The sequence below is a fragment of the Parasteatoda tepidariorum genome, chromosome 1, assembly GCF_982258835.1.
Source record: "Parasteatoda tepidariorum strain Cologne lab strain chromosome 1, Ptep-v5.0, whole genome shotgun sequence".
NCBI classification, from domain to species: Eukaryota; Metazoa; Arthropoda; class Arachnida; order Araneae; family Theridiidae; genus Parasteatoda; species Parasteatoda tepidariorum.
This window is the reverse complement of record NC_141755.1, coordinates 31279263-31306040: the sequence shown is the minus strand read 5'-3', so window position 1 is coordinate 31306040 and position 26778 is coordinate 31279263. Positions and strand designations below refer to the sequence as shown.

General features: G+C 29.6%; 1 protein-coding gene across 7 annotated transcripts in view; it reads right to left on the bottom strand.

Moving 5' to 3' along the window:
• Window positions 1-14335: 14335 nt before the first annotated feature.
• The window catches only part of LOC107445112 (ras-specific guanine nucleotide-releasing factor RalGPS1), a 58599-nt gene continuing 46156 nt past the window's right edge, over window positions 14336-26778 (bottom strand). For 5 of the 7 annotated variants that reach the window (XM_016059449.4, XM_016059448.4, XM_087161256.1 and 2 more), the window contains exons 7-17: window positions 26095-26218; window positions 24262-24393; window positions 24072-24165; window positions 22761-22970; window positions 22598-22630; window positions 21038-21138; window positions 19425-19476; window positions 18876-18975; window positions 17703-17795; window positions 16009-16203; window positions 14336-15053 (exon numbers count right to left, since the gene is read on the bottom strand). In XM_016059449.4, coding sequence (XP_015914935.1) covers window positions 15024-15053; window positions 16009-16203; window positions 17703-17795; window positions 18876-18975; window positions 19425-19476; window positions 21038-21138; window positions 22598-22630; window positions 22761-22970; window positions 24072-24165; window positions 24262-24393; window positions 26095-26218 — 1164 coding nt within the window. In that variant the 3' untranslated portion in view covers window positions 14336-15023. The remainder of the gene's footprint in view (window positions 15054-16008; window positions 16204-17702; window positions 17796-18875; window positions 18976-19424; window positions 19477-21037; window positions 21139-22597; window positions 22631-22760; window positions 22971-24071; window positions 24166-24261; window positions 24394-26094; window positions 26219-26778) is intronic. The other 2 variants (XM_071180048.2, XM_016059450.4) reach the window with 1 other exon arrangement.

Here is a 26778-nt window from a genome sequence, read left to right as displayed (position 1 = left end):
GGTTTAAACCAGGCAGACGAGTTTTAAACCACGATCGTCTGCTTACAATCAGAGAACGTCAATCTCGTTTTCGTAGATGTTTAGTTCTGTATTGCTTTATCAGTTTTAAAATATAAATACTACGTGCATATTATTGAGAAACCATAATATAATTTAGTGTTAGTATCGTATATTTGTTTCTATATCTTTTAAAGTGTTTATAAAATCTTTATGACATAATGCCTCTTCTCTTTTATTTTCTGAATTGATAGTATACTATTCAGTAATTTTTGTTTTCTTGAAAATAAACACCGAGATATATTTAATATCTCACTAGCTGAATGGGGCTTTCTTTTTGAGTGATTTTGTATATTATATTCAACCACTCAGAAGATAGACCTTTTCGGAATAATAAAAAGTGAGGGATACGAAATTACAAATTTAAGGATTAAAAAGATTGCAAATTTATAAGACTGAGTTGGCAGCAAAACTAGAATTAAAGATGCAATTGAAGAGTTTGTCCAAAGAAAATGTCGAAAAAACCACACATAGATTTCTTGCAAGAAAAATTAAGTTCATCAGTATATTATTATGTAATTAGGCTGAGTTGGCAGCAAAACTAGAATTTGAAGATGCATCTAAAGAGTTATCCAAAGAATTAATATCTTAGTTACGCTGAGCGAGTAGGAGCTCTGGTCCTGGTGCTCCAGTATGCCTAGCCGCAGTTATCCAGTTCTCAAATAGTTCGCTGCAGTGGCGTAGCGAGGGGTGGGCAAGGGGGGCATCATGCCCCGGGCGCTACTCACAAAGGGGCGCCAAATGGTTCGCAAAACAAAAAATTGCAGGATAATTTTTATTTTTATTATAATTGATTTCTAGAAAATATATTTCAAATTTACTGATATTATGGACTTTTGTTTGATTTAACTCCTGATATCTCTCATCGAGAACATAAATGTCCCAAGTCGCTAGGTATGTAGATGTTGATTTTATCCATAAAAATTTTTCCATCAAAGAATCCTTTTTGGGTATCATTGAAATACACGATAAAGATACAGCCTCTATCGAAAATACAATTTTAGAAAAATTAAATTCCGATGAAATTTTATTAACAAACTGCAGATCACAATGTTACAATAATGCTGCCGAGATGGCAGGTCACACATCTGGCTTTCAACAAAGAATAATGGGGAAAAAAATCACAAAGCATTATTGGTAAATTGTGATAACCATTCATTGAATTCAGTAGGAGTTACTGCAGCTGAACAAGATCCAATCGTTGTGACATGTTTTGGAATAATTGAAAACATATATATCTATTTTTCTCACGTTCAACGTTACGATGGAGCTCCAGAATACAAGCGGTTAGCGTTATCGTCGATGGACTAGAGAATATAGTAGAACTATTAGAAAAATTAGCAGAGGACACTACCACTACAAGTGAGACCAGAAGTGAAGTCACAATTCTGTTGCAAAATATACTAGCTTTTAGTTTCATAACTTAAGTTCATTTCTGGTGTGAAATTTTAAGGAGGATTGATCGTGCGCAGCTCAGATTAAAAGATCCTGGAAAGAATTTTAGAGAAGCGTTCCATGATCTTGAATCATTAACTACTGAACTAGCCGAAATTCGAGACAAGCTCTGTGAAGAGGCATTAGAAAAAGCGAAGTCTCTTTGTGAAAAATGGGATATTGATACAACAGTACAAGTAAGTAAACGTCGCAAAATGCCCGGAGAATTGGCTAGAGATGTTGGTATTTCCGCAGAAAGTGAAATTTCTCGCGTTATGGAAAGCGTTCTTGATCGTCTCCAACAAGAAATATGTACACGATTAAGTGACCTTAATTTCAAATTTGCATTTCTACTAGACGTTGAAAATTTATTAAACAAGGATAATGTTGATAACGTCCTTGAAAAAAAAATTTACAAATTTGGGTGAATTTTATGATACAGATTTCAATGGAATAGAACTCGTTATCGAAACATGTGACTGCAAAATGTTACTCCGCAGTAGAAAAAAAATCGAACCTAAAACTCCATTAGAATTTCTTACTTTTATAATCTCGTATGGAGAAGATGATTTTCCAAACCTGAGAGTGGCACTTCGAATACTCCTGACTATCTCAGTATCAATTGCTAGCTGCGAGTGTCCATTCAGCAAATTAAAATTAATTTTGACATATCTACGATCAACGATGGGACAAGATAACCTAAGTGACCTAGCATTTTTAAGTGTGGAAAGAGAAAAATTTTAAATTATCAGCTTTGATGATATTATTGGTACATTTGCTTCATCAAAAGCAAGGAAAATTTATACATAGTAATTAGTTTTATTAATGTATTATAATCATTTAAATACACTCTATAACAGGGGTTTCCAACTTACATTAGGCCGAGGGCCGCAATTAAAAACACCAATCAAATGACGAGCCACAACTTTATCAAAATTTTATATAGGACTCTTTTATGTTAGAAAGAACATTAAATATTGCTGTCATATTTTTATCAAAGTTTTTTTAATATTAAAAAACAAAATTACAAGCATTGCAAATAATGCTTGTTACGTATCATTTTAAATCTTATTTTAAATCAGAAACTCAGGGACAAGATTTTTTTTTATTATAAATTTAATTCTGCGATAAATTAACATTTTTTTCGACTTATTAGAAATCATAGCAACAACAAAAAAATTCTCAAGCATCTGAAATTAATTTTTTTTCTTCTTTTCCGCTCATGCAATATTCAATTCAAGGAATTTAGATAAAGCATGATATTCATTCCCTCTTTTATGCGCTTTAAAATTTACAAATGTAAATAATTTCGTCCAAAATGAGTGGTTTCAAAAAGTTAAATCGGAGAATTTCTTCTAGAAAATTTCTGATACGTACATGCTAAATTATATTCACAAAATACAAAAAAACAATTAAATAAATAAATAAAAAATAAAAAAGAGCAACATACACGATTATTTTTGTATTTGAATAAATATTTTCTTGGATGTAAAACCTGAGAAATAAATTTTTTTGCACCGTTGGTATGTTAAATTTCACAGAAATAAAAAAATTAGCCTTTAAACCCGCGGCTAAAGGCTAATAAAAAAAGGCTTCGAGGGCCGGATGCGGCCCGCGGGCCGCCAGTTGGAAACCCCTGCTGTGTAACAAAAAAATCGACGCACCAAGAAGCAATCATCCGATTGCTTTGAAATTTCGTATGCATGAATGTTTTGAACAGATATGGCTGGAATGATGCCGATTGGGGACGTATAGTCTTTAGTGACGAAACTCGCTTCCAACTGTGTCCTGACGATCATCGAAGACGTGTTTGGAAACGCACAGGGCAGAGGGGGATCATGCCTTCACTATTGCACGCCACACCGGCCTTCAACAGGCATTATGGTCTGGGGTGCCATTTCCTTTGACAGCCGGACCCCTTTGGTCGTCATTAGATGTACACTTACTGCACAGCGGTACGTCGACGACATCCTAAGACCTGTTTTGCTACCGTTCCTTTTGCAGCTCTCTGGGCTGGTTTTTCAGCAGGACAATGCCAAGCCACATACGGCACGTGTTTCTATGAACTGTCTGCAAGCTTGTCAAACTCTTCCTTGGCCTGCCAGATCACCAGATCTCTCTCCCTTCGAGCATGTCTGGGATATGATGGGAAGGCGATTGCATCTGGCACGGAATGTTGATGACCTCGTTCGACAACTGGATCGAATTTGGAAGGAAATACCGCAAGAGACCATCCGTGAGCTTTATCGGTCTATGCCACGCCGTGTGGCAGCTTGTATCCAGGCTAAAGGCGGCTCAACACCTTATTGAACTTATTGTTACTGTAACTCTGCAATAAATTATTCAATTGTTCTGAAATTTTAATCATTTACTATTCTGTACATTGTGTTCCTATTCACCAATTTTTGTTTCAATCGGACAACTCCTTCTTGGTGCTACGATTTTTTTGTTATAGAGTGTATTTGTATCTCCTTAGAGATAATAAATATTTACTTTTTTTATTGTTTTAAAACTGCGTGTTTTTAAAATATTTCTTTATAAATATGAAAAATAAATAATAGGTACCTTTTGAACTAATTCTAGATGACCATATACATTTCAAAATCTAGTCTTGTTTTCTCAACTACATTTTTTGTCTCAAATTTAAAGCCTAGCTTGAGCCTGTGACTTCATTTATTTTACTTTATTTGTTTATTTATTAATTTGCGAGTATATTTTACATATTATATTGTATGGTTCTCGAATGGGGGGAGGGGGCGCTAAAAAGGTATTGTGCCCCGGGAGCGAGTTAAGCTCGTTACGCCACTGGTTCGCTGGTAATGCTGCCAGAGACAACAAGAAGATAAGATCATCCCTAAACATCTTCAACTCGCTACCAGAAACGGCGAAGAGTTATTACGGCAAAATTTAATATATCAATCGAATTTATAAATTTTTTGCCGCCATTTTTTATAGTGAACATTAAGTTTTAGATGTAACTATTTTCGAAATCCAGTTCGAAAGAATATAACTAGCATTAATTTTTAGTTTCATGTAAATACCTGTTTTTAATTTGATTGTACCATTAGTTATGTGATGTTTCAAATAATATCCTACTTACCTTTTAAAAGAATAAGTTATTCTTCCTGATTCAAGTAACTAGAATCATAATTTTAATTCTTTATTTTATTGTATGAAGTATCTTGGTTTTTGTGTCTTCTTAATTATCCGAATTTTATTGAGAATACCCAATAGTTTTTGAAAATATGTCATAGAAAAATTGTAGATTTTAAAACGTCCATGTCTCGACAAATTTCTTTTACAAGTTTCTGAATTTTTTTTCATTTTTGCTTTTTAAATAATATTTTTCATTTAAATAGTGGTAAGATTGAATCCATTATTTAAATATAGATGTCTTAAATTTACTTGATGTAAACTTGGGAAATTTTTATTAAAATGAAAGCAATATTAATTTTATAGTTAGCGCTAAATGCTGTGCGCCTTAATGAGTATCCCGCCTCCAGGGGGTTTTGTAGTAGCACTAGAGCTGCATAATGAGCTATTTTATTTGATAACCGTAATTTAGCAGCTGATCAAATTTTGGATATGCGACTACCAATGTTCAACTCTATTGCCTTGTAATTTTGAATTCAATCCAGATGACAAGGGAACTCCTGGATCAAGTATTGGGGGAAATTTTCCTTTATGGAGGACTTTTCGATGGAATTAACCAGCATTTTAGTTACATGGAGAAGAAAACATCGACGGTTAGTCTGACGGGAAGGGGATTCTAACCAGTGCCGTAACTTCACTCCTCGGGGCCCTGTGGCAAACATTTTTGGAGGGGGCCCTTTCAAAAACTTTCAGTACTCCATCTCTAACTGTCATTTTAGCTATTTATGTATTATGTTAGTGAATATATTTATGAAAACAAGTTATTTGTTCGCATATAAATTGGATTACAGAACATTGTAAGTTTTAAACATGACAAAATGCAAAATTTCAGCGAAATCGATTAATCCTGAGAAATTAAATTTCAAAAAAGTCGTACTTGTAAGACTCGATTTCTCAGGAACTAATCAACCAATTTCGCTCAAATTTGTGTTTTCCATGTGGAATTAGATACTTTAAAATGATACGCAAAGCAAATTATATGCTTTACGATTCAAAAATTTTCAGGCTATTATTATCCCGAAGTGGAGTGATCGTTAAGACACGGTTCCCAGCAGATCACCGAAAGTCAAGCATCCCTGGCTGCGGTCAGTGTGCAGGTGGTGACCACTTGGATTAGCCTGCGTAGGGACCGAGGGTGTGCGGTATTGGTCCTCTTTAAACTGGTCTACCATAAAGTGCTCGACTTCGCGTGCAATTCGCCGGGTTACCGAAGCGGGGGTGCCATCCCCTCTACAGAGGATCAAACCTCAAGGGATGTTTCCCAGACCGTCGCCAATAGCTTATTGTGCAGCACTAGTGCGACGTAAATGATCAACAACATCAGACTATTATTAAATAAAAAATAAATAAATATTTACTAAAAGTTATTTTTTGCATGGAATTATCTTTAGATAAAATAATTTTATAATCGTGTGCAAAAATTTTTCGATTCCCTTAAAAAGCTCTCGATCTGTAGTGAAATACAAAAACAAATAAAATTAACATTTGGGGGTCCAAACTTTGGATAGCTCACCCGACCCAACTATTGGGATCATATTTCCCAGATTACAGCTACCTCCTATATTACGGGGGTTAGAAAATCTAATATGTTGAACAAAAGTTTTTTTTATTCAGAGAAAGTATGTTTTTGCGTCTGATTGCGTAACTTAAAATAAAATATCGTGCACTAATTAATTTGCATATTTGATGTCACACCCTCGAATTATTAAGATGGAGTCCAAGAACGTGAAGATCCGATCATAAAATCAAAAGTTATTCAGGGTGGTACTTTTTTGGTTCACTGTACGTAAATGTTACCAATTTACAACATCTCACTGAGGAAATATGACTATAGGGGGAAAATATTCATGCTGTCTACTCCTGTCCTCCATGTCCACAGTAGCCTCCCTTTCCTCTAAATATAATGCTAATCATAAAATACAAATTTCTACTTCAATTTGGAAAATAGCTAGTATATTGGAAAAAAAGTAGTTTCTTTTTCTAAAATTCTCAATTCTACTTTACTTTACCGTAGCGAATATCAAATTTTCAGAAGGGGTGGCGCACATTATCTTCCATCTCAATTTGAAAATAGCTTTAAAATCGATTTGGAAAATAGCTTTAAAGTCGAAAATAAGAGTTAAATATAAATTTTACTTGACTTTATTCCTGCGAATGTCTGAATTTCAGAAGGGGCGAAGTACATTCTTCGCCCCCTCACTTTAATTTAAGGGGAAAATAAAATTTTCTTTTTGAAAAATAGATTCAAAGTTTTTTTTTTAAAAAAAAAAATATACTAGACTTTATTATTTCAAATGTCTAAATTTCAGAAGATACAAAACACATTTTAGCCCCCCTTACTTTATCTCAGAAGAAAATAAAGTTTCCTATCCCCTTACTATAATTTAAGAGGAAAATTAAGTTTTCTATTTGGAAAATATCATCGAAGTTATGAAACAAAACAATTTTCTTCTTCTAAAATGTCCTACTTTACTCGATTTTATTCTATTAATGTTAATGTCTAAATTTCAGAAGATGAGAAGCAAATTCCCCACCCCTCTCTCTTTTATTTCAGAAGAAAATAAAGTTTTCTATTTGGAAAATAGATTCAAACATGAAATTTTTTTTAGTTACCAATTTCTATTATTTTTTAGCACTTTGAAATTTCAAAAGGGGCGAAACACTATGTTCGCCCCCTCATTACTATTTCGGAAGAAAATAGAGTGAAAATTGGAATTAAAATATTTTTTCCACTTTCACTTTATTTTTCCAAAAGTCAAAAAACACATTAATCGTCCATAACAAAATAAAGTTTCCTACTTCATGTATAACTTTAAAGCTGAGAAAGAATAGCTTTTTTTTCTTCTTCTCTAAAATTACCTATTTTAATGGACTTCGTCTTGGCTAATAACTAAATATCAGAAGAGGCAAAGCACATAAATGTTAGTGGAATATAAAGTTTTCTTATTTCAAAATTGAAAATTTTTCCTTCTTTAAATTACCGATTTTACTTTATTTTTGTGAGTGTCTAAATTTCAGGAGGGGCGAAACGCATCGTTTGCCCCATCACTTAAATTTTGGAGTGGCCCTCTGCCTTCCCCTGGTTGGCACGCCACTGGGTCTGACGCTAGATCTGTACATTGCACTTCTGGTTTACATTGTTTCCTCTACTATCTAGGCTAGATAGTAGAGGAAACAATGTAAACCAGAAGTGCAATGTACAGAAAGTGTTAACAATCAACTACATGCAGCTGTGGCCTTTCCCCTTCTCTGCAAAGCGTGTTTGTTCTTATGAGAAAGGGAAATAATTCGCGAAAAGCTTATATACCGTTTTTTACCCTTTCCTTTATGTAATAGTAGGTACGTAATTACAAAAAAGAAAATTTTCAGCAACTCTATCTTAACATCCCCTTGACCGTCGGGGCCCCGGCGTAGTTACGGCCCTGATTCTAACCCATGATCCGTCTACCACTGGGGATATTTTACGTTAGCACCGTGGTCGGTGCATAATTCGCAACAACCAGCCATTGTTGGGATTCGAACCCGGTTTACCTAATTGGAAGGCAAACGCTCTATCCCCTAAGCAACCAGGGCTCGCATAATGGACAATTGGCGACAATCTGGGAAACATTCCTGAGGTTGATGCCAAGACATGCCCTCACAATTTTGATCATCAGCAGACAGGATAGCTTTCCCACTTTGGTAGCCCTAAGATCTATTCTACACAGTCGAGCACTTGACAGTAGAACAGTTTAATGAAGTCTAACACCGCCACCCTTGGTCTATTGCAGGCTGATCAAAGTAGTCACCCTTCCACAGCTAGTGATGCATGACTTCGGTGATCAACTGTGAAACTCCCGAAGGATTTGAGTCAGGTATCATTTAATATTTCTCTTGAAAATTTTTCAAGAGTGTATTTTGGAATTTTGTTGATCACGTAGGTAGGTATTCTATTTACGTCTCACAAATGCTGCACAATAGGCTATTGGCGACGGTCTGGGAAACGTCCCCGAGGATGATTCGATAACATGCCATAGCAATTTTGTTCCTCTGCAGAGGGGATAACTCCCCTGCTTCGGTAGCCCTTCGACCTGTGCGCGAAGTCGAGTACTAAACAGTAGATCCAAGTTGTCACCCAACCGATTACTGACAGCAGTTCTATTGGGGTGGGTGTTTTACTGTGTCTTTACAATCAGTCCACTGCGGGCCTTTTGTTGATCACGTGTATATTATTCGAGATATATAACAGTTCATACTTTTTTTTATACAACACTCTATTTGTAAAATGTAGATGGGCAGATATAGAAAATGATAAATACGTCGAGTAATGTATTTTTTTTTAATGAAAATGTATTTCATTTGGGTATTAAAGGGAATTTGAGCAACCACCTGAATATGATGGTATAAAAATTTAATATCAAATGAAAAGTCTATTGAAACAACGCATATGCTAAGGTTTATATAATTTAACCTATATAGAGAATCGATTAGGATGTCATATTTCAACCAAAACTCATTGAAGCATTAACTCTTTTAAGATGTAAAAAGTAAAGTCAAAGATTTATATTCTTTTTTGTTATCAATTTGTTTTTATCCTCCTTCTAACAATCTATAACTTTATATATACACTTTAAATTTCGAAGGAAAGCAAAGCATACATTAACTTTAATCCGAACCTGCAAAATCTTTAAAATATAAGAAAATGGCCAAAAATTATAGGCGTAAACAAATTTTTAAACGAAATCGCAAAACTCTACTACAAAATTAGTCATATAATTTATCTCTATAAATGGGGCCTCCCTGGCCGAGCGGTATCGCCGGTTCAAACGCTCTGTTAAGCGTGGAGGTAGCGGGTTCGAATCCCGCCGTAACCCTGGATGTATTCTTTGTGATGTCTTTCTCTGAATTGTTCTATCTGTATTTTCTACTTGACAATGACTTATAAGCCTATATATTGAGCACACAAGTCAGCAAATGTATGTAATCTCAATAAATCATAAATCTCTATAAATTAGCCAGCCAGGTGGCCGAGCGGTTAGCGTGCCTGACTGTAAAGCCAATAGCTGCGGGTTCGGATCCCGGTCTGGGCGTGTATGTTTCTCTCTATGTGATGTCCTCTGCTGTGTGTGAATTTGGCCCACTCTACGTGTGGCAGTGTGAATTGTTGCTCGCTTCAGTGACTTACATTCACAGGTGCCCACTGGGTAACGTTAAATGAGCAACATTTCCAGCATTATCCCAGGTGAAGAACATAAAAGTTCAGTACCTGCCATTAGAATTTTTTTTCCCAATAAATTAAAATTTTTTGATATGATCTTATGTGTAATTAAAAATTTAATGATTTATGAACTTTTGATACTTGATAAAATTTAAACTTGCAAAAAATAAGCCAATATTACAACAAAATTGTAAAAGAGTAAGTGGCAAAAAATATTTAGAAATTTTTTCTTCTAATTTTTGAGAGCTGAAATGAGTTTTAAAAGTGGGTTGATCAACTGTAACAGAATGAGATCAAGATTAATTTGCAACTACAAAAATATTTTGGATTATGCTGCTTTATGTCTTCTAAAAGTTTCTTACTTTTGAAACAAAATAAAAAATCCTAAGACAATATACCCCTTTTATTTTAATGGTTGCTTTCCTAAATCAGTTTTGCCTCATGTAATTTAAAGGGAAAAAGTAGGAAACTATTTTATACAAACTTTATTAGCATTAAGCAGATTATTTGAAAATTTCGACTTTTTAAATATCAAATAAAATTTTAAATAAATGTAGTAGTTTAATCTTTAATATGGTAATTAAAGCAGATAATAAGAATATTAATTCATTAATCATTAAAGATAACTATGTGATTTATTTTAAGCAAATATTTTTTTTGTTAAAATTCAATTATTTTTAAATTTATAAATGATAAAAATGGTTTTGTGTGAAAATTTAACATTTAATGTACTAGATATTATAGCTGTATTTAGTATTTTTGCGAAGTTAATGTACTGTCTAGATTAAATAATAAAAATTTAAAAGATATAAGCTAATTAAATGTTGTTCCATAACACTTAATTTTTATGTGATGAGCATGTTTTTAAATTTCCAACTCCGTGCAAGAAATGGTTATACTTAACTATGCTAGAAATGATTTTTATTAGTTTACAAGTACATCACAAACACTGAATCTAATATGCAACAAAAGGCACTTTCTAAAATCTTAAAAAAATATTAAGGCAATGATGCAGTATGAAAGCTTAATCACAGTCAGAAATAAAGCATTTCAGATATGTTGTATATCATAATGACTAAATACAATGGGAATATAAAGAAAAAGAAATTTTTTTACAATGTTTACAAACAACTTTTACCTACATCACATTTATCTGTATTTAAGCAACTTATGAACTACTAACTAGGCAATCGTGCTTTACTTACATATGTTTCGAACAATTAACATTACAAGCACATAATGTTATATCAGTTTTAACTCACAATTTTAAAATAATTACAATATTCAAACAATAAAATAAAAAAATTGTGGAAGGAAACAGGACCAACAAATTTAAAGGCAAACATTAAAGAATTTTAAAAAATTGGTTTAATTTTTAAATAATTCACAGAATGCACATTTGCAAAGGTATTCCTAAAAGTACAAGTTCATAACTCATAAAATGAGACTCATTTGTTTAACTCATAGAGAAAGATTCAGCATGTATGGTTGAAACAAGCTTTTGTTAACTTTAAATGGTATTTTCTCAAATAGATGTGTTAGCAGACACAATAACTTTTGACCGAATAAGTAAAAAATTAAAAAAATATTTCAATAAAAATTTAACAGAACACATTTTACTAATGTGGCTTCATTTAACACAAATTTTTCGACTATATTTATATTTTTCGATTGATAAAATAAATTAAAATTTGTAAGGTATTTTTTCAAATGTCTGATTTTATAAATAAATAATAATAAACTAAATGAGTGTACTAAACTGAACTATTTAAAGTTTGTCTCAAAATTATTACAAAAAATGTATTTATCTTTTTTTGCTCTAAAATGTACTGCAGAAAAAAAAAAGAATTAGTGACAGTCGGGTCTATTAAAAATGGTGTGATATATGAAAGGACAAAGTGTTTTCATAATTGAGCAATATTTTGAGCATTGTTGCGTCCATTCTGGTTGTTTTGATGATGATCACAACTGACTACTCAGATCATCTGATTAACTTTAGGGTCTTTTGACACCTAGGTTTTAGGTCAATAAGACTATAATCATGCATGCATTGAAGAATGAAATTTCAACAAAATGATTATTGAAAATTTCTGCAAAAGAGTGAGTGTGACAGCCAGCTCCTCTTCACTGTTAACTGATATACTTTATAAGTGAATAAAAAAGATCTTAATTAGTAATTAAAAACCTGAGTTTTTTTATATAAATCATAAATTATGTGAATTTGGAGATACACTGTACACGGTATTTAATTTTTGACAAATCAATGGGAAATTACAGAAGTTATTGTGTCTAGCATTGATAATATAATAACATTGGAATACAAATAATATGGTTAAAAAAATGCCATTTAAAATTTGAAAGAGTTAATGTCCAAAATTTCCTTCAAATTATACCAAGTACAAAAAAAAATAAATTAAATATATGAGTACCTTTGGAAAAATGATTTAAAATTTTATAAAAATTACTTTTATAAAATTTCACAGCGGCATTCCACCCTAAGCAATTCACAAGATGATTATATACATTATTTATTTACCTTGAGCTGTTGCATCATAGTGACAAATAAAATACTATCACAAAGCAAATTTATTTTTGCTAGCTGATTTTGACATAATGGGAAAAGAATCTTTGGCATCACACTCTATAGAACATATTTATTAATTAGAAAAAATTTAAATTATTTTCTATAAAAAAAATTAAAAAAAAAAAAAAAACAGACTTAATATGTTATGTCTTATTTAAGATAATACATTTAGTGGAACCTGGATCCCAACATCTTTTGCTTCCTTGTATGCATCATTTTGTTTTAATGGTCCCATTACAAATGCTATTCTCATAATGTTAATAATACTTCTTAGTTAGTTTTATAGTTAAATAGGTTCAGAAATTTTATTGACATTTAACAAAAATACTGAAATTAATTAGTTTTGATAAGAAAAACAGTAACTCTAGATGCTAATGATAATAATAAAGAAAAAAAAAATAAGGATTTATTACAGCTTGGAGGGTTAAGTTTGTTGTTTATGCATCAGCTGATAAAAATGTTGAAACTTGGAGTTGTCTCAAGAAATGGTTGCAGAAGCTTAAGTGCAAAGTGATACCAATGAAATAGCGAACTTATCCGCAACCATCCTGGAAGGTCTTCAAACTTTCAGTAAACTCTCAGAAAAACTTTCAGTATTCATACGAACTTGCAGAAAATGAACAGTAATCTGTTACAAATGTCCAAGAAAAGGGTGTGTTCAAACTAAACTTTCCAAGTAATTTAAATAAATAAATGTTTATTTATCCCTTTTTCGCATAAATTATAAAAATTTTAACACAATCTTTTTTTACACATCGTAAATTTATTAATTTTTGATTTGAAAAGACCTAATTTGTAATTTATTAACTTCTTTATTACTTTTCATACATTTTCAAACCAATATTTAATATTTAAAGTTGATTGACATTCATCATTTTCCCGTAACGTTTTTAATGAGTGGTTCTTTGAGAAATCGAATGAGATTTATTGATAAATCGAGGTTCTACTGAATTAACTTACCTCAAAACAACTTTATCTATAAATAATGAATAAATTTAAAGACAAAAATGAATAAATATTTACATTTAAATACAAATCAAAACAAGGTAGTATTTTTTCTTTATAACGCTTGAATCAAAAAACTAAAGTAGGAAATTTTGTGAAATAATCAATTTCTTCAATGGATACATTATATAATGTATAAAACTGAGCAGCAAATAAGTAGAAAAAAAAGTTTTGGTTACTTTTATGGAGATTAAACTAAAAATAATAGTTCAACTCCACAGTCACTAAAAAAAGTTTAAAATTATTTTAGAAAAAAAGAGCAAATTTTTCAATACATTTCGAAACTTGCCATTTCAAAAGTCGAAAATTTTAAATAAAATATTTCTGAATATAGCTATCGTAAATTTGTCATTTGTAAATCATTATATTGAGCTAAAATAGGTATGAATATTGTTACAATAAATTATTATCTTAGTACTTTCAGTTGAGACTTCTGTAATCTTCCAAACAAAGATTACATTTATTTCATTTTAGTAAAGAAACTAAAGTTGCTACTAAAAAATAGAGTCTTTGAATGAAAAGTTATTAAAATTTCAACAAAGTACAAAAAATGTCAAATTCATCTAAATATTATCATTTGAAATTAAAAAAATTCTTTCAATTCATTTCTTTTCTTAACAAATAATGAATTAAACAAGAGAAAGTAGTACATCATTTTATCAACGGTTCAGTATTCTTGCCAGAGTTAATAAGCTTTTATAATTATCGAATCCTGGAAACCTGATTTGTTGAATGGAAGATAAATTTTCAAAAGAGGTGCTTTTGTTGGCTTACAAAAAGTTAGTGTTTAAAGCTGAAGCGCTGTTGAATCATTAAATATGATGAAATCACTGTACAAATAAGAATTGAATCTAAACTACAATTTTAGCAAGAAATTCATTAAAAATTTATAAATAAATAAAAAATTTCTTTTGCTATTAAGTTTAAAACTATTTCAAATTTAAAAAAAAAATACCTAGGGTAATTTTTTGCTATTATATCTTTGTGCATTGTATGAATAAACTAAGCTCCTATCTTATTCTGGTTTAAAAAATGTAAATCAAACAAAATTTGCTTCATGTGTATCAAGGTTTCAACAAGAAGTAACATTGAAACATGTGTATGTTTTCCACTCAAAGTGAACCAACTTGTCGGTTCACTTAGGCAAGTGTATGACTTGTAAAGAAATTTTTGCATATTTCATGTTTAAATTTTTCTGTCACCTAACATAGGTCATCAACTTTTAATAGTAAAAATAAGAATGAATTTTATAAAGCTGTTCAAAACAACTATAATAAATAAAAATGGTCAGTCAGAAAATACTAAAATTTTTACAGCAAAAATGGATTTTAAATACACAAGAAGTTAAAAACGTCTTATTTGAAGACCAACAATAAAACTACTTGCATTTTTTTCTTCTTTCAATGTAATTTGGACGTAGACATTTGCCAATTCAAAGAAATTTCTTTGGCTAGGTAAAGTAGTTCATAACAAATACATAACATAATAAAAATGAAAGTGATAAAAAGTTTATGGCACATGGTCTAGAGGCACTTGGCATCTTCCCAACTCTGCAGCAAATTAAAAAACCATCTTAACTAAATCACTCAGTTGTTATTCAAAGGTCATCAGATTTTCTAAGTGCTAAAAAAAAAAAAAAAAAATTATATCACGGTAAGAAAAAGCATTTTTTGAAGTAATTATATAATAATTTTCTTCTTGACATTCATGTCACATCACTATTTAGTGTTTCACAATTTTATGACGTTTAGTTAAATAAACTGACTTTTAAATGAAAAAAAAAAAAAAAAACACCATCTAACTCTTATGAAAAATGTGAAAGTAAGGACTGTGACAATTTGATCATTAAACTAGAGTCAATTAAAGCTATCAAAAAATGCTACAATGTGCGAAAAGGAAGCACATGTTTGTAAAAAGTCTCTATTACAAATACCTTATGTTAGTGTTTCCCAACCCCCGGTCCGTGGATCAAATGGTTCCGGGCCGCCCATTTCATTGAAATTGAATTTAAATTGCTAGGTTTATACCCCAAATTAAAGATATCTGTGTTCCATAAAAATTTTATTTATTTAATTGACTGTTGAATTGCCCCCGAAGGTAGTGAAATACATTTTTTAATGCTTGTAATGTATCATTGTCTCCGATTACCCCAGATGGATCCGTCTCATTGCAAAGAAACAAGCTCAGGGTTCTCATTGATTTAACGTTCCAGTAAGTTAAAATGTTAAATCACTTTATATTTATTTTTTTGGTGTATGTATTTTACTTTGAAGTACTGTATTTTATTTTGAAGGCATGTTTAAATACAATTAAATTAAAATTAATAAATCAAATTAATCTAAAATATAAACAATCCACACACCCCCTCAGTGGGTCGCGGTAAAATTATCAAACATTGACAGGTCCACGGTGATAAAAAGGTTAGGGAACACTGCCGTATGTGATTAAAATAGAAAAGACAAAACATTTTTAGCATTTAAGTTTTCTAAGGAGATGCTAGCCCAATGCAATTATGTACTTCCACAGAATACCTAAGTTTATTAATGTTGAGAAAATAATAGTAAAGCAGTAAACTTACAGTACATTCATCATACTGATTGGTGGCTTTTCTTAGGCAGTTAAACCAATGAACAGCCTTTAAAGGAGAGCCAGTACGGAACTTGTAAACATTTCCTCTCAAGGGATCAGTCAGTTGGAATGCATCAGATTGATTTCCTGAACAAACGACTAAGCACCCAGAAATATCAATGGACTTGGATGGCAGGCTCTTGAACTGAAAATTAACATTATTGTAGATACAAATTTATGAAAATAGAAATAGAATTGTGAAAAATTTATCAGGGTAAAAAAATGTTTTTCTTTATTTTTGGACACTCTTAGGACAATGCATTAAACATAGCATAACGAAGCATGACATAACCTAAGGAACATACATTGCTACATACAGTGTTTTCCCTAAGCGTTTTTAAAAAGGCGGCCTGCCTAGACTGCTACTTGGTTCCTATAAATGTGCCCTTTTTGCAAAAATATGCTGCCATCCCTTAAAAACACTGCATTTTTTTAAATTCATATTCCATTTAGAAAAGAATATTTTCATTGTTTAAATAATAATGACACACTGGTAAAATTATCTGTCTTGATAGGTTTTATTACAAATATTTACTTTGTTAAGATTATTCTCAACTGGTTAAAAATTTATAAGCATCTCTTTTTTCGGGGCTTGGTATATTAGTAATTTTTTTAAGTGGTTTGAAATTTATTTTTTAAATAAATACCTTTGTTTTTTTAAAAAAAAACACCTTTAAATGTTTATTTCATCATATTTTTCAGTTTAAATTATAGATGAAGCTTTCGTGTTAATTGATTCATGGTTGTTTTAGTGTACTTTTTCAGAAAAAAATTTATGCAGAGATATTGGTCTATTGGTATGCCTTTAATTATTTTTATAGACTATAAATTTTCTCTTATTTGGATATTGAGAGAAAAAATTATTTTTTGAAATATACACATAAAATAGTATAATCAAGTAATCTAAATTTTTCTTTTTTTTACGGAGCTAAGCTATTGCCCTGCCCTTTTTTATTCCTAGGTAGAACTCTGTACAATATTTAAATTTTACTTACCACCTAATTGGTTTTTCTAATAAAAAAATTCCACACAAGAGATTTTTACTTATTATATTTTACATATTTTAAAAAAATCAATACTTAGACCCAAATGTATGATTAAAATTTCATTGCAAGCAGAGAAAATACATTGTCTGCTTTTTCTCATGCAAACTATGTTAAAATTTTATATTAAAAAAAATCAATTTTCCTTCTTAAAGTAATGGAAAAACTCTCTTTAAAGTAATGGAAAAACTAAGCATAAAACTACAATCAAGTAAGATTAAAAATTTGACTAAAGTTTATGTTTAGGACAATTTTGACTAGAAATTAATTTAATTTTGATTGAACTTTAATCCCATTCACCTTTTTATCCCTTCTCTATTTCTGCCATAAAAAAGGTACTTTCATCTCTAGTTTAGAAGACTTTTTCAGAGTTTTACATAAGCCAAACAAATTTACCAAGCTAAAAAATTTTTTCACTTTAAACTTTTCAACATACACTTGAGTGCATAGGAACTAATGAAAAATGTAGTTGGCAGAAAAGCAGTGTCGCCCACATAATTAAACCCCCCTTCAAGAATAAGAAAAAAGAGAGAAATAAAGAGAATAATCCATTTAAGTTGTGAATATTTGTAAATAAAAATAACACTTGAAAACGACTTACATCAGACTTTTCAGTACCTCTCAGAGATTTGGGTGGGAAATAAATTAGAGTAGTGTTTTTAAGAACAAGCCAATACCTCATCCATGGTGACATCTAAAATATACATCATTGAATATCATATAAATACTACGAAACTAGTTGGGTATGTTAAAATACATATGAAACAAAATTTTGAAGAAAAAAAAAGAAACAAAACTTTCTAGATGATACCATTGTTATTTAATAACCACACTGTAGTTGAGAAAATTGTTAAATAAATAACAATAATTATTGTTCAAAGCTATTTTCCCTTACTTTGAAACTCTACATTCCATTTTTATTTATCTTAAAACTAGCCTTTAAATGTTGCACATTTATTTGTAAAATAAATTGCTATAAAGAGCCAGTTTTACACAGAATCAGGCAAGGTTGGATACTTGAATTTTATTTTAATTGTTTGTTAATTTTCTGGATATATTCTTTATGGAAAACTATTATACAAATTTTTTTATTTTTTAGTTTTGTCGAGTTTTTCTCTCTCAATGTTTTGGGAGTTTAAAACTGAAAATCTTAACTATATTTGAGAAAAACACATTAATTCATGAGTGGTAATATATCTTGTGAAAGGAGTCAGTAATAAAAGTTTTAAGTGGATAAGTGCAAAGAAATACAAAACTGTAATTTTTAGACACAAATATTTTGTAATTTATAAACTGTTAGTAAATAAAAGTCCGCCTATCCATTGCTTGCTTAGTATTGGAATTAGTATTTCAATTGCCTGGATAGCAATGTTAGGCTAAGAAATAGTTACAAGTCAGAACTTGCCCTAGATAAAACTTAATACAAAACCTGAATACTTAATATATTGATTTTTGATGCGATTTTATTCGATTCGGAGTCAAAAATGACACCAGAAACTTATTACTTGCCTATGCTATTATTACTTGTTATAGCTATGAATATGTTTTGCACCCTCCTTCTTAATTAATTCTAGGTAGAGGCTGAAGCTCTCATTGGGGAAGGATTTAACTTCAAATTTTAATATTGAGTCTTTTGGAATTTGCTTAAACGGGACTTGACTGTAGGTTGCTAAATACTGTATTAGTTTTTATTAAAGTTGTGATTGATATCTTAAGATATATAAAAAATGAAAGAAAAATAAACTATATCCACACACAAGGTTAATCAACTTACAGCTGGTTTCTTTCCTTCTTTTAAAACAGTCTTTCTTCTAACATATCCTTGGAAAGTGGCAACTGCATCAACATGTTTTAAGTTGATTTCATTACTTTCACTATAATAATAAAATAGTTTTAATTAAAAGAGCCCATCTTTAATTTTGAAAAAAAAAAAATGTGAAAAAAATTAATGCAGATGTATTGAAAGAGTTTGATTTAATCTGAGAATCAATAGCAGCTGTAATTGTGTTAAATAGTTGGCATAATACTCACTTTAATGGGAATAATACTTATGAAATATGGCAAGAACTCAAAGAAAATCATTTTCATTAACATTAAATTCTAATAAACTACTATTGCATAATTGAGAAATTCTCTCATGAAAAAATTTTAAACTAACAGTTTGGAGAAAAAATTTTTTATGAGAGAATGGACCAATTTCAAAATTAGGCAAATGAAAACAGATTTTTAACAATATTAGGACTTATGCCTTTAAAACCATGTATTTGTAAAATAAATATGTTAAAATCAAAATAATTGTGAAATAAAATCTAAGTATAATCACCTGCAGTTAAGGGGAAGATGTTCCATCCAAGTATCGAAATGATCATGAATATCTAAATATGGAAAAGATGGAAACAAATTTACACAATTGTATTTCACATTGATGTCATCAAAACGCATTGTGGTAATTAAACACACAAAAAAAAAAACTACAAATTTTATGGCATTGCATTTTAATTTAAAGTTTTCTATTGCACACATTTTTCACGCTATGGAAAGTTTATACACATTAAGAAAAGCACTTACAATATCCTTTTTTTTTAAAATAATAAAAAGTTATAGAAATCACTTAATATATTTTTATTGACAGTAGGGCATAAAAACAACTAACACACATTGTTTTGAAATATTTTTCTTTCTTTTTATAACCCAGCTGTGTCAAGTACGTAAGTTTAGGGTCTGAATTTATTAGAAGAAGAACTCTTAGGGTCTCATAACCTGCATCGTTCAGATGAAAAGACCAAAAAATGCTGCTGTCCGAAATATTTCACTTGAGCAGTATCATTTTTCTTTGAAAAGATAAAAAGAAGATAAAGATAGTGGCAGATATGACTGATTTATTAGTATGGAAATAGCTTAACCGATTTAGAATGACTGTCATTTTTATCTCCCTAGGTTGGATATTAAATATTTGATTATATATCATTAAACAAAAATTAGGAAGGTCATTTTTAATACTTTTCACTTTTGGCAAACATTTTAAATGGAATTTTTATTATATCAAAAACTTCCATTTTCAGGAAAAATAAAAACATTATAAAACTGTTACAAATCATAGTAGATATTGGCACATAATTTGAAATGAAAGATACTAATGGACCATCCGTATCCAACTATGGGTGTGTCTGCTTCACGAGAAAAAGTATATAGTAGTTAATTCATAGAAGATTCAAGAATTAAAAGAACTTTCCACCATGTGAGGCGTCTATTTTGAAGGAGTGTCCATAACGTAAAGTCTCACTGTACTTTCAAAATAACACCTTAAAAATATGTTCCCTTTCCACTGAACAACATTAACAGAGTGGAAGTAAAATATGTTAGGTTAATATTTTATAATGGATTTTTAATTAGTTCAAAATCAAGAGCAAAACAATAGTGCCATGATCAGTTCGATCCAAAGAAAATGACTAGTTACTCCGGACTTATAATTTTCTTCGGTAAAGTGTATTTCCTTAATTATTGTATTTTTCACCTGAACTAGTAGTAAACCTGATATGAAAATTTAGTAAACTATCATACGTTAATAGTTTGGTGTTATTGTTAATTTATAAGTAAATTCATATAATTTTATGAATTTTCTAAATGTATAAGAAGTTTTTACTAAGCAAATACATTACAAATTATTTTGTTAACAAGCACAATGAACAAAAAATTATTGTAAGTAGTTGATTTCCCATAATTTTGACATTTTAAAAACAATTCTAAACGTGAAAAATATACAACTTTAAGCAAACATGCTTTTTATTCCTGGACATAGCATACATATAAGTATAAAGATATGTATTTTCTTTTAATGATATCATTCATTTCAATGAAAAAATACCAGACTATCAAACAAATACCAATAAAGACCAAAATAGATATTTTTTTAAAGAGAAAAAGAAGTTTAATTACCTTCTATACTTCCAAGCGATCTTTTTCTAGTGACAATTGGAGCATGCTCCATTATACTGTCATCTAGTAGATGCCTTTCAGATGAAAATGTAGAACATGAGCTAAAAAGAACAAAATTATGTATAATGAACACACAGTTAATTTAAATATAATTTTTAGACTACATAGAGCCCAAATTTTCAGACAAAATGCATGAATATATTTTTATTTCAACCTCTCTCCAAAATCCCCCCCCCCCTGCATTGAAAACATTTAAAGTTTTGCCTATTTACCTCATTTTGTTTATTTATTGTTAAAACAAATTTACCATACATAGATATTTATATTTGCAAATGGTTTAAAGTTCAAAAATGCTTTCATCCTTCATTTTCATTATGAAACTGAATGTAGTAAAAAGGAACTATCATGTTAAATAAGATAGATATGACTTGAGAGTATGTAAAAGTAAAACTAACTCCATTTTTTTAAGACACCCATTTACATTCTGATGCCAACTTTTGATGGGTTACTAGAACTGTAACTCCATGCCCAAAGATTTCTTAGAGTCCAGCAAGGGACCTCTAAAGTTAATAAAAGGAAAATTGAATTTTGAAACCATTTGAAAATTTGTTAGATATTTTCAGATTTAATGTTTTGCTATCTTGCTTGGAAATAGAATCATTAAAAATAAACAATGTATTTTGGATGTAAAATTCGAAGAAAAAAATTTTTTGGTTATGTTATTTTTTTCTATTCCTCACCAAACTCCCAAATTTATCTATTATTATCTTTATTATATCTATCTTCAAGCCCTTTTGTACTTAGTTTTTCTAATTTTATGTAATCAGCTACAAAACACTAGGAATATTCTGAAGGTGTTTGATTAGCAAAAACATACCGAGTTTAGATTTCTAAAATTTGCATGCTTAATAATTTCTACTATTACTCAACATTTATAATTTCGTACAGGATGTTTTTGCTGATATAGACATTTAATCGTATTTTAATGTTCTAAGTAATTATCTGATTTAAAAAAATATTAAAATTTTCACAAAGAATTCAATATTTCTGAATAGATAGGGATAAATTCTGGTTGATTTGGCACAGGTTGGGACCAAAGTATGTCAAAATTGGTAATTTTGTCGAAATTGGCTTTTAAAGGTAGTCGGGTACCAATGCTACTTGGACTACTATTAAAATAAACACTTTACTTTAACCTACTCTACAATTAGGCTGATTTTTTCTTCGATTTCGATGAACGGATGAAAATTAATTTTTTAACCGTTCTCGCCAAATCAAGTTGGGGTGCTATCTATTTGTTTCCAGAAAACAGGTTTTTCCACATAGTACGCTCAATTGAGAAATTTTTGCATACATTAGCCTAAGTAGCAAATCATATGAAGGGTGCAAATAATGCAGTCCCATTTCAAGTAGTCCAACTACATGGTTAAACAGGAATAAGAATTTTTTCATGAAGTCATTTACTTTATAATAGATTAGAAACTTTTTGACTTGCATTTCCAGTGTTATTAAGTGCTGAACATTTAGGCTCTACTTATAATACATGAAAAATAATTCTACCTTAATGTGTCCACTGACAGTGATGAAAGAACACTGAAAATGTAAATAAAGAAACATATTACTAAAAAGTTTTACAGAGTTATGTTACTTTTGTAAACAGTTTATATTGAGTGAGCAAGCAACAGAAGAATTACTCCAAATGTACAAAAACAAACATAATTACTTTGCTCCTAAGCTCCATGCTTTCCTGTGAGTTGGAACAAATCGAGAGCCATGTCCTGGCATAGACCTAGAGGAACGAGCTTCAAACGAGCCTGGAATTCCTAAATTGTTTCGACCTGAGAGTTTTAAATCTTCAGTCACTAAATGTCTGCGGCAGTTGTTTTCTCTCAAGTTTGGTGAAGTTTTTAAGGGTTCGAGTTCTAATGACAACCTAAAAAAAAAATATTAACAATAATTATTAGAATATGAAGAAAAAATATGAACTAAAAACAATATAGAAATCCAAATAGCACGAGATTTTTAAGATAATGAGATGAACAAAATGAAATATAAATAAATTTAAATGATAGAAAATAATAACCAGCAAGATACAAAGTACCAATCTAATCATGATGAAGGGTTGCAATATGCCTTAAATAAATTATTAAAATTTTTTTATTGGTATATTATTAAAAATCAGGGATTAATGAGAAATTTAAGCATGATGGTGGCGTGGCGATTGCTAAATATTGTACACCAGCAATATAATACTAAAAGTTTATTGAAACTTAATGGTATTGTCTACAATTGTTAAGGAATTGATTTTATCGTGAAGTCGGGCACATTAGATTTTTTTTTGTTGCTTTTTGAACCAGTTGTGCACCTCTTATTTAACTTCCCTAAGAAACAGATGTCTTTCAAGGTCAGATCTGAACTAAAATGTAGATGGTTCAATATCTTAGTTCGTATTCTGGTTTTAGTTATATTGCTCTTTGTATGTTACTGTACATGTATATTATTGTTAGAAAAACATTCTTTATTTTTAATTGGGGTTGAAAAAATGTAGTGAAATAGTCCATGCTTTATAATCAATAAATTTGGACTCAATATTTTGTATAAGCAAATTGTGAGAGTGATATGAAATTTTGAAAAGGTAACAAATACTTACATACAAAAAAATACTTATTTAAAAATTATAATTTACTGCCATATGATGACTTGATTTTTATATAAAATCACCCCACAGATAAGCAGGAATTTACTGAATATAAATTATGCCCATTAAGTGTTGTCTTTGCTGTGCTATTTTTACAAGAAAATTCAAAGAAATGTAAATTCTTTTTTAATAGAAATGAAAAAAGAAACTCATGTCAAACTTAATAAAAAAAACTTTTTTAACAATTATTAATAACACGGCAAAATTAAATAAAATAGTAATTAAACGTAATAGATGAAATATATTTAAAGTTAAATATGTTTCAAATGTTATAAAATGAAGGTTAAATATGTTTTAAAATGAAATAAATATTATTAAAAAAAATACAACACTAACTTATAATTTTCATCTTCAACAAATTTTTGTAGTTCATCAATGTATCTTACAGATTTTAAATAATTCTGAATGTGAGGTAATACTGGAAGATGATCTAGAAAAGAGAAAAAGGATGGATTTTTTTTATTTATTTAGAACACATAATATAAGAAATTAACAGAGAAATGTATAATCAATTTAAAATACAAACCATAATTTGACTGTTGATAATCAGCAATTATTCGAAGAATATTATTCATCTTCATTTGGCGATGATGATTATCTAAACCTTGAGTAGGAGGATGAGCAATGTCAATGAATACTAGATCTTTTAAGAACAAACCTAAAAAAATTTAAATTTATGAGTTGTAAGTCAGTCTAAAACTCTGGATAGTAAAAAAAATTTTCAGCAACTTTTTTCTTTCTTTTTAAAATATTTACATAAAAAAATCATACATCTCACTAACAATTTAAAACAAAGCGTTATTTTGAAATATTTTTAGAATTAAGTTCATTAAATACCCCTTGAATTTTTGAATAATTCTTAGCCAGTAAATTCTAGTTCAGAGAATTTAAAGTACAGTACAGAACTGATTTCCGTTATCCGGAAATCAGAAAACCAAAAAACCGGAACAAAATTCGATAAATTTTCTCGCCAATTTAAAAAAAAAAAAAAAAACAAAATTCCCTAAGATTTTACGATTTTTCTTTCTTTTTTTAAAGATGTTTACCATCATTAGTGTGTTACTTCATCGTTTTTTCTTATTTTTAAGATTATTTCCATTTTTTTTTTAGTTGGGTTTAACAATAAAAAAAACTGCTTTTTGTAGGGATTCAGAAAACCGGAAAAATCAGTTATGCGGAATGCGATGGTCCTGACCGTTCCGGATAATCGGTTCCCTACTAAACTAAAAAGCATATTTAACTATTTAAAATCCTTTGAGAATGGTCAGAAAATTTTACTTGCAGCTGATAAGACATAGAAAATGCGGTCAATGTCAGCAATTTAAAAGAGTTTTACTTCAGCTCTATGATACTTAAATAGAAGTGAAAAAAAATTATTCTTAAAATTTAATTCTACAATTTAAATGGTCTCTAATACAGCCAAAAATGAATGGGGCAGAGTTTATCCCTTAAGCTCTAAAAAGTTTAAACATATTTTAAAGATTTAGTCTGTAACATAATAATAGTCATACCATTTCTTTTTATTTTACTAAACTTCGTTTTTCATTACGTTATAAAGCTCATGATACTTCATTTGGACATGTGTTAGCTTCAGAATCCATAGACATTAAATTTAACACTGTTCTTGAACATCGCATATACATATCAAAAAATTTATCACTATTCATATGCTTATAAACTTTTTTCCCCCTTCCCTTTCATTTCAGGCAGTATTCATCAAAGACCTAAGAAACTTTATTTACATATTTTATTGTACTTAACACAGTATTGAATGCTTTAAAACAATTGTTTAAAAAATTTATAAAGCAATGTTAATGATTAGCTAAGTTTTTTGTGATAAACATTGGATTTTTTATTCTTTCATCTTGTTTTTTTTAGAATTTAAAACTACATAGAATACAGAACAAAAATAAGCAGAGGCACAACAAATTAACAAAAAAGTCTAGTAAAAATATTATACAGATTGAATAAACAGCGAATTGATACTGGGATAAATTATGTACAAAGCATAACTGTATAACATAAAATGTAAAACTTGATGACGAAATGTACAGATATTTTGAAAGGTATTGGCATATTGTGCAGTGCAGATCTTCGTTTTACAATCTATTTACATGAATCTAGTTCAATATAAGTAGTATAAAATTATTTTTATTTTTTAATTAGTATTTTAAGTTTTAGAATCTTTAATTTTAATTTTTTTTTTAGATTGTTAGTTGAGTGAATCATATAAAGAATGTCAATCATGAAAACGTTTAATATACATCTTCTTTAAGTCATAGATAAATAACCTATAGCATTTTATTGAATATCAGAATAAAGCAAATAATAAATTAAAGCAATAGATCAAACTACTTACCCAAATAAGGAATACAGGGAAGCTTGATGTTTGACATGTGATCACGAAGCTTTTCAAAGTTATTTGTATCCGAAAATAATTCTGTTAACTTGTCAAATGTGCTCTTGTCTCTTTTGGATAGTTGCTGAAAATATTGTGTTAGATTTATAAAAATCAGTAAAATCTATAAACTATATTAGAGGTGCACAATCTTTTCAAGAGAAGGGTCATTTGCACAACAGATTGACTAATGAACGGTGGTATGTTCAAATATTTAAGCATGTTGACAGCAATTACAGTAACTTTTATATACGCAGTGTTCTAGGCTCTAAATCTTTTTTAAAGTTAACTTATTAATATATTTGCATGAGATTAAATGCTTTAAAATATTTGAAGTCCTTTGAAATAGTAGAATCAAAACTTTTAATTTAATAAAAATTTTTTTGTTTGTTATTTAAAAAAAAAATTTAATATACTCAGAATAAATATAAACCATGGGAAAAAGTAATTGTTTTTTTATTATGTTGCATAATATAGAACTCCATTTTAAAATAAATTATAACAATAAAGAACTGTAATTTTCGTAGAATTAAAGTAAAAATAAATATGAAATACTCTATTGGGTAATATAAATGCAAATTAGATATAATTAAAAAAAAGTTCATGAAGTTTAAATAAAAACAAAATTATAAAGCACAATAAGAC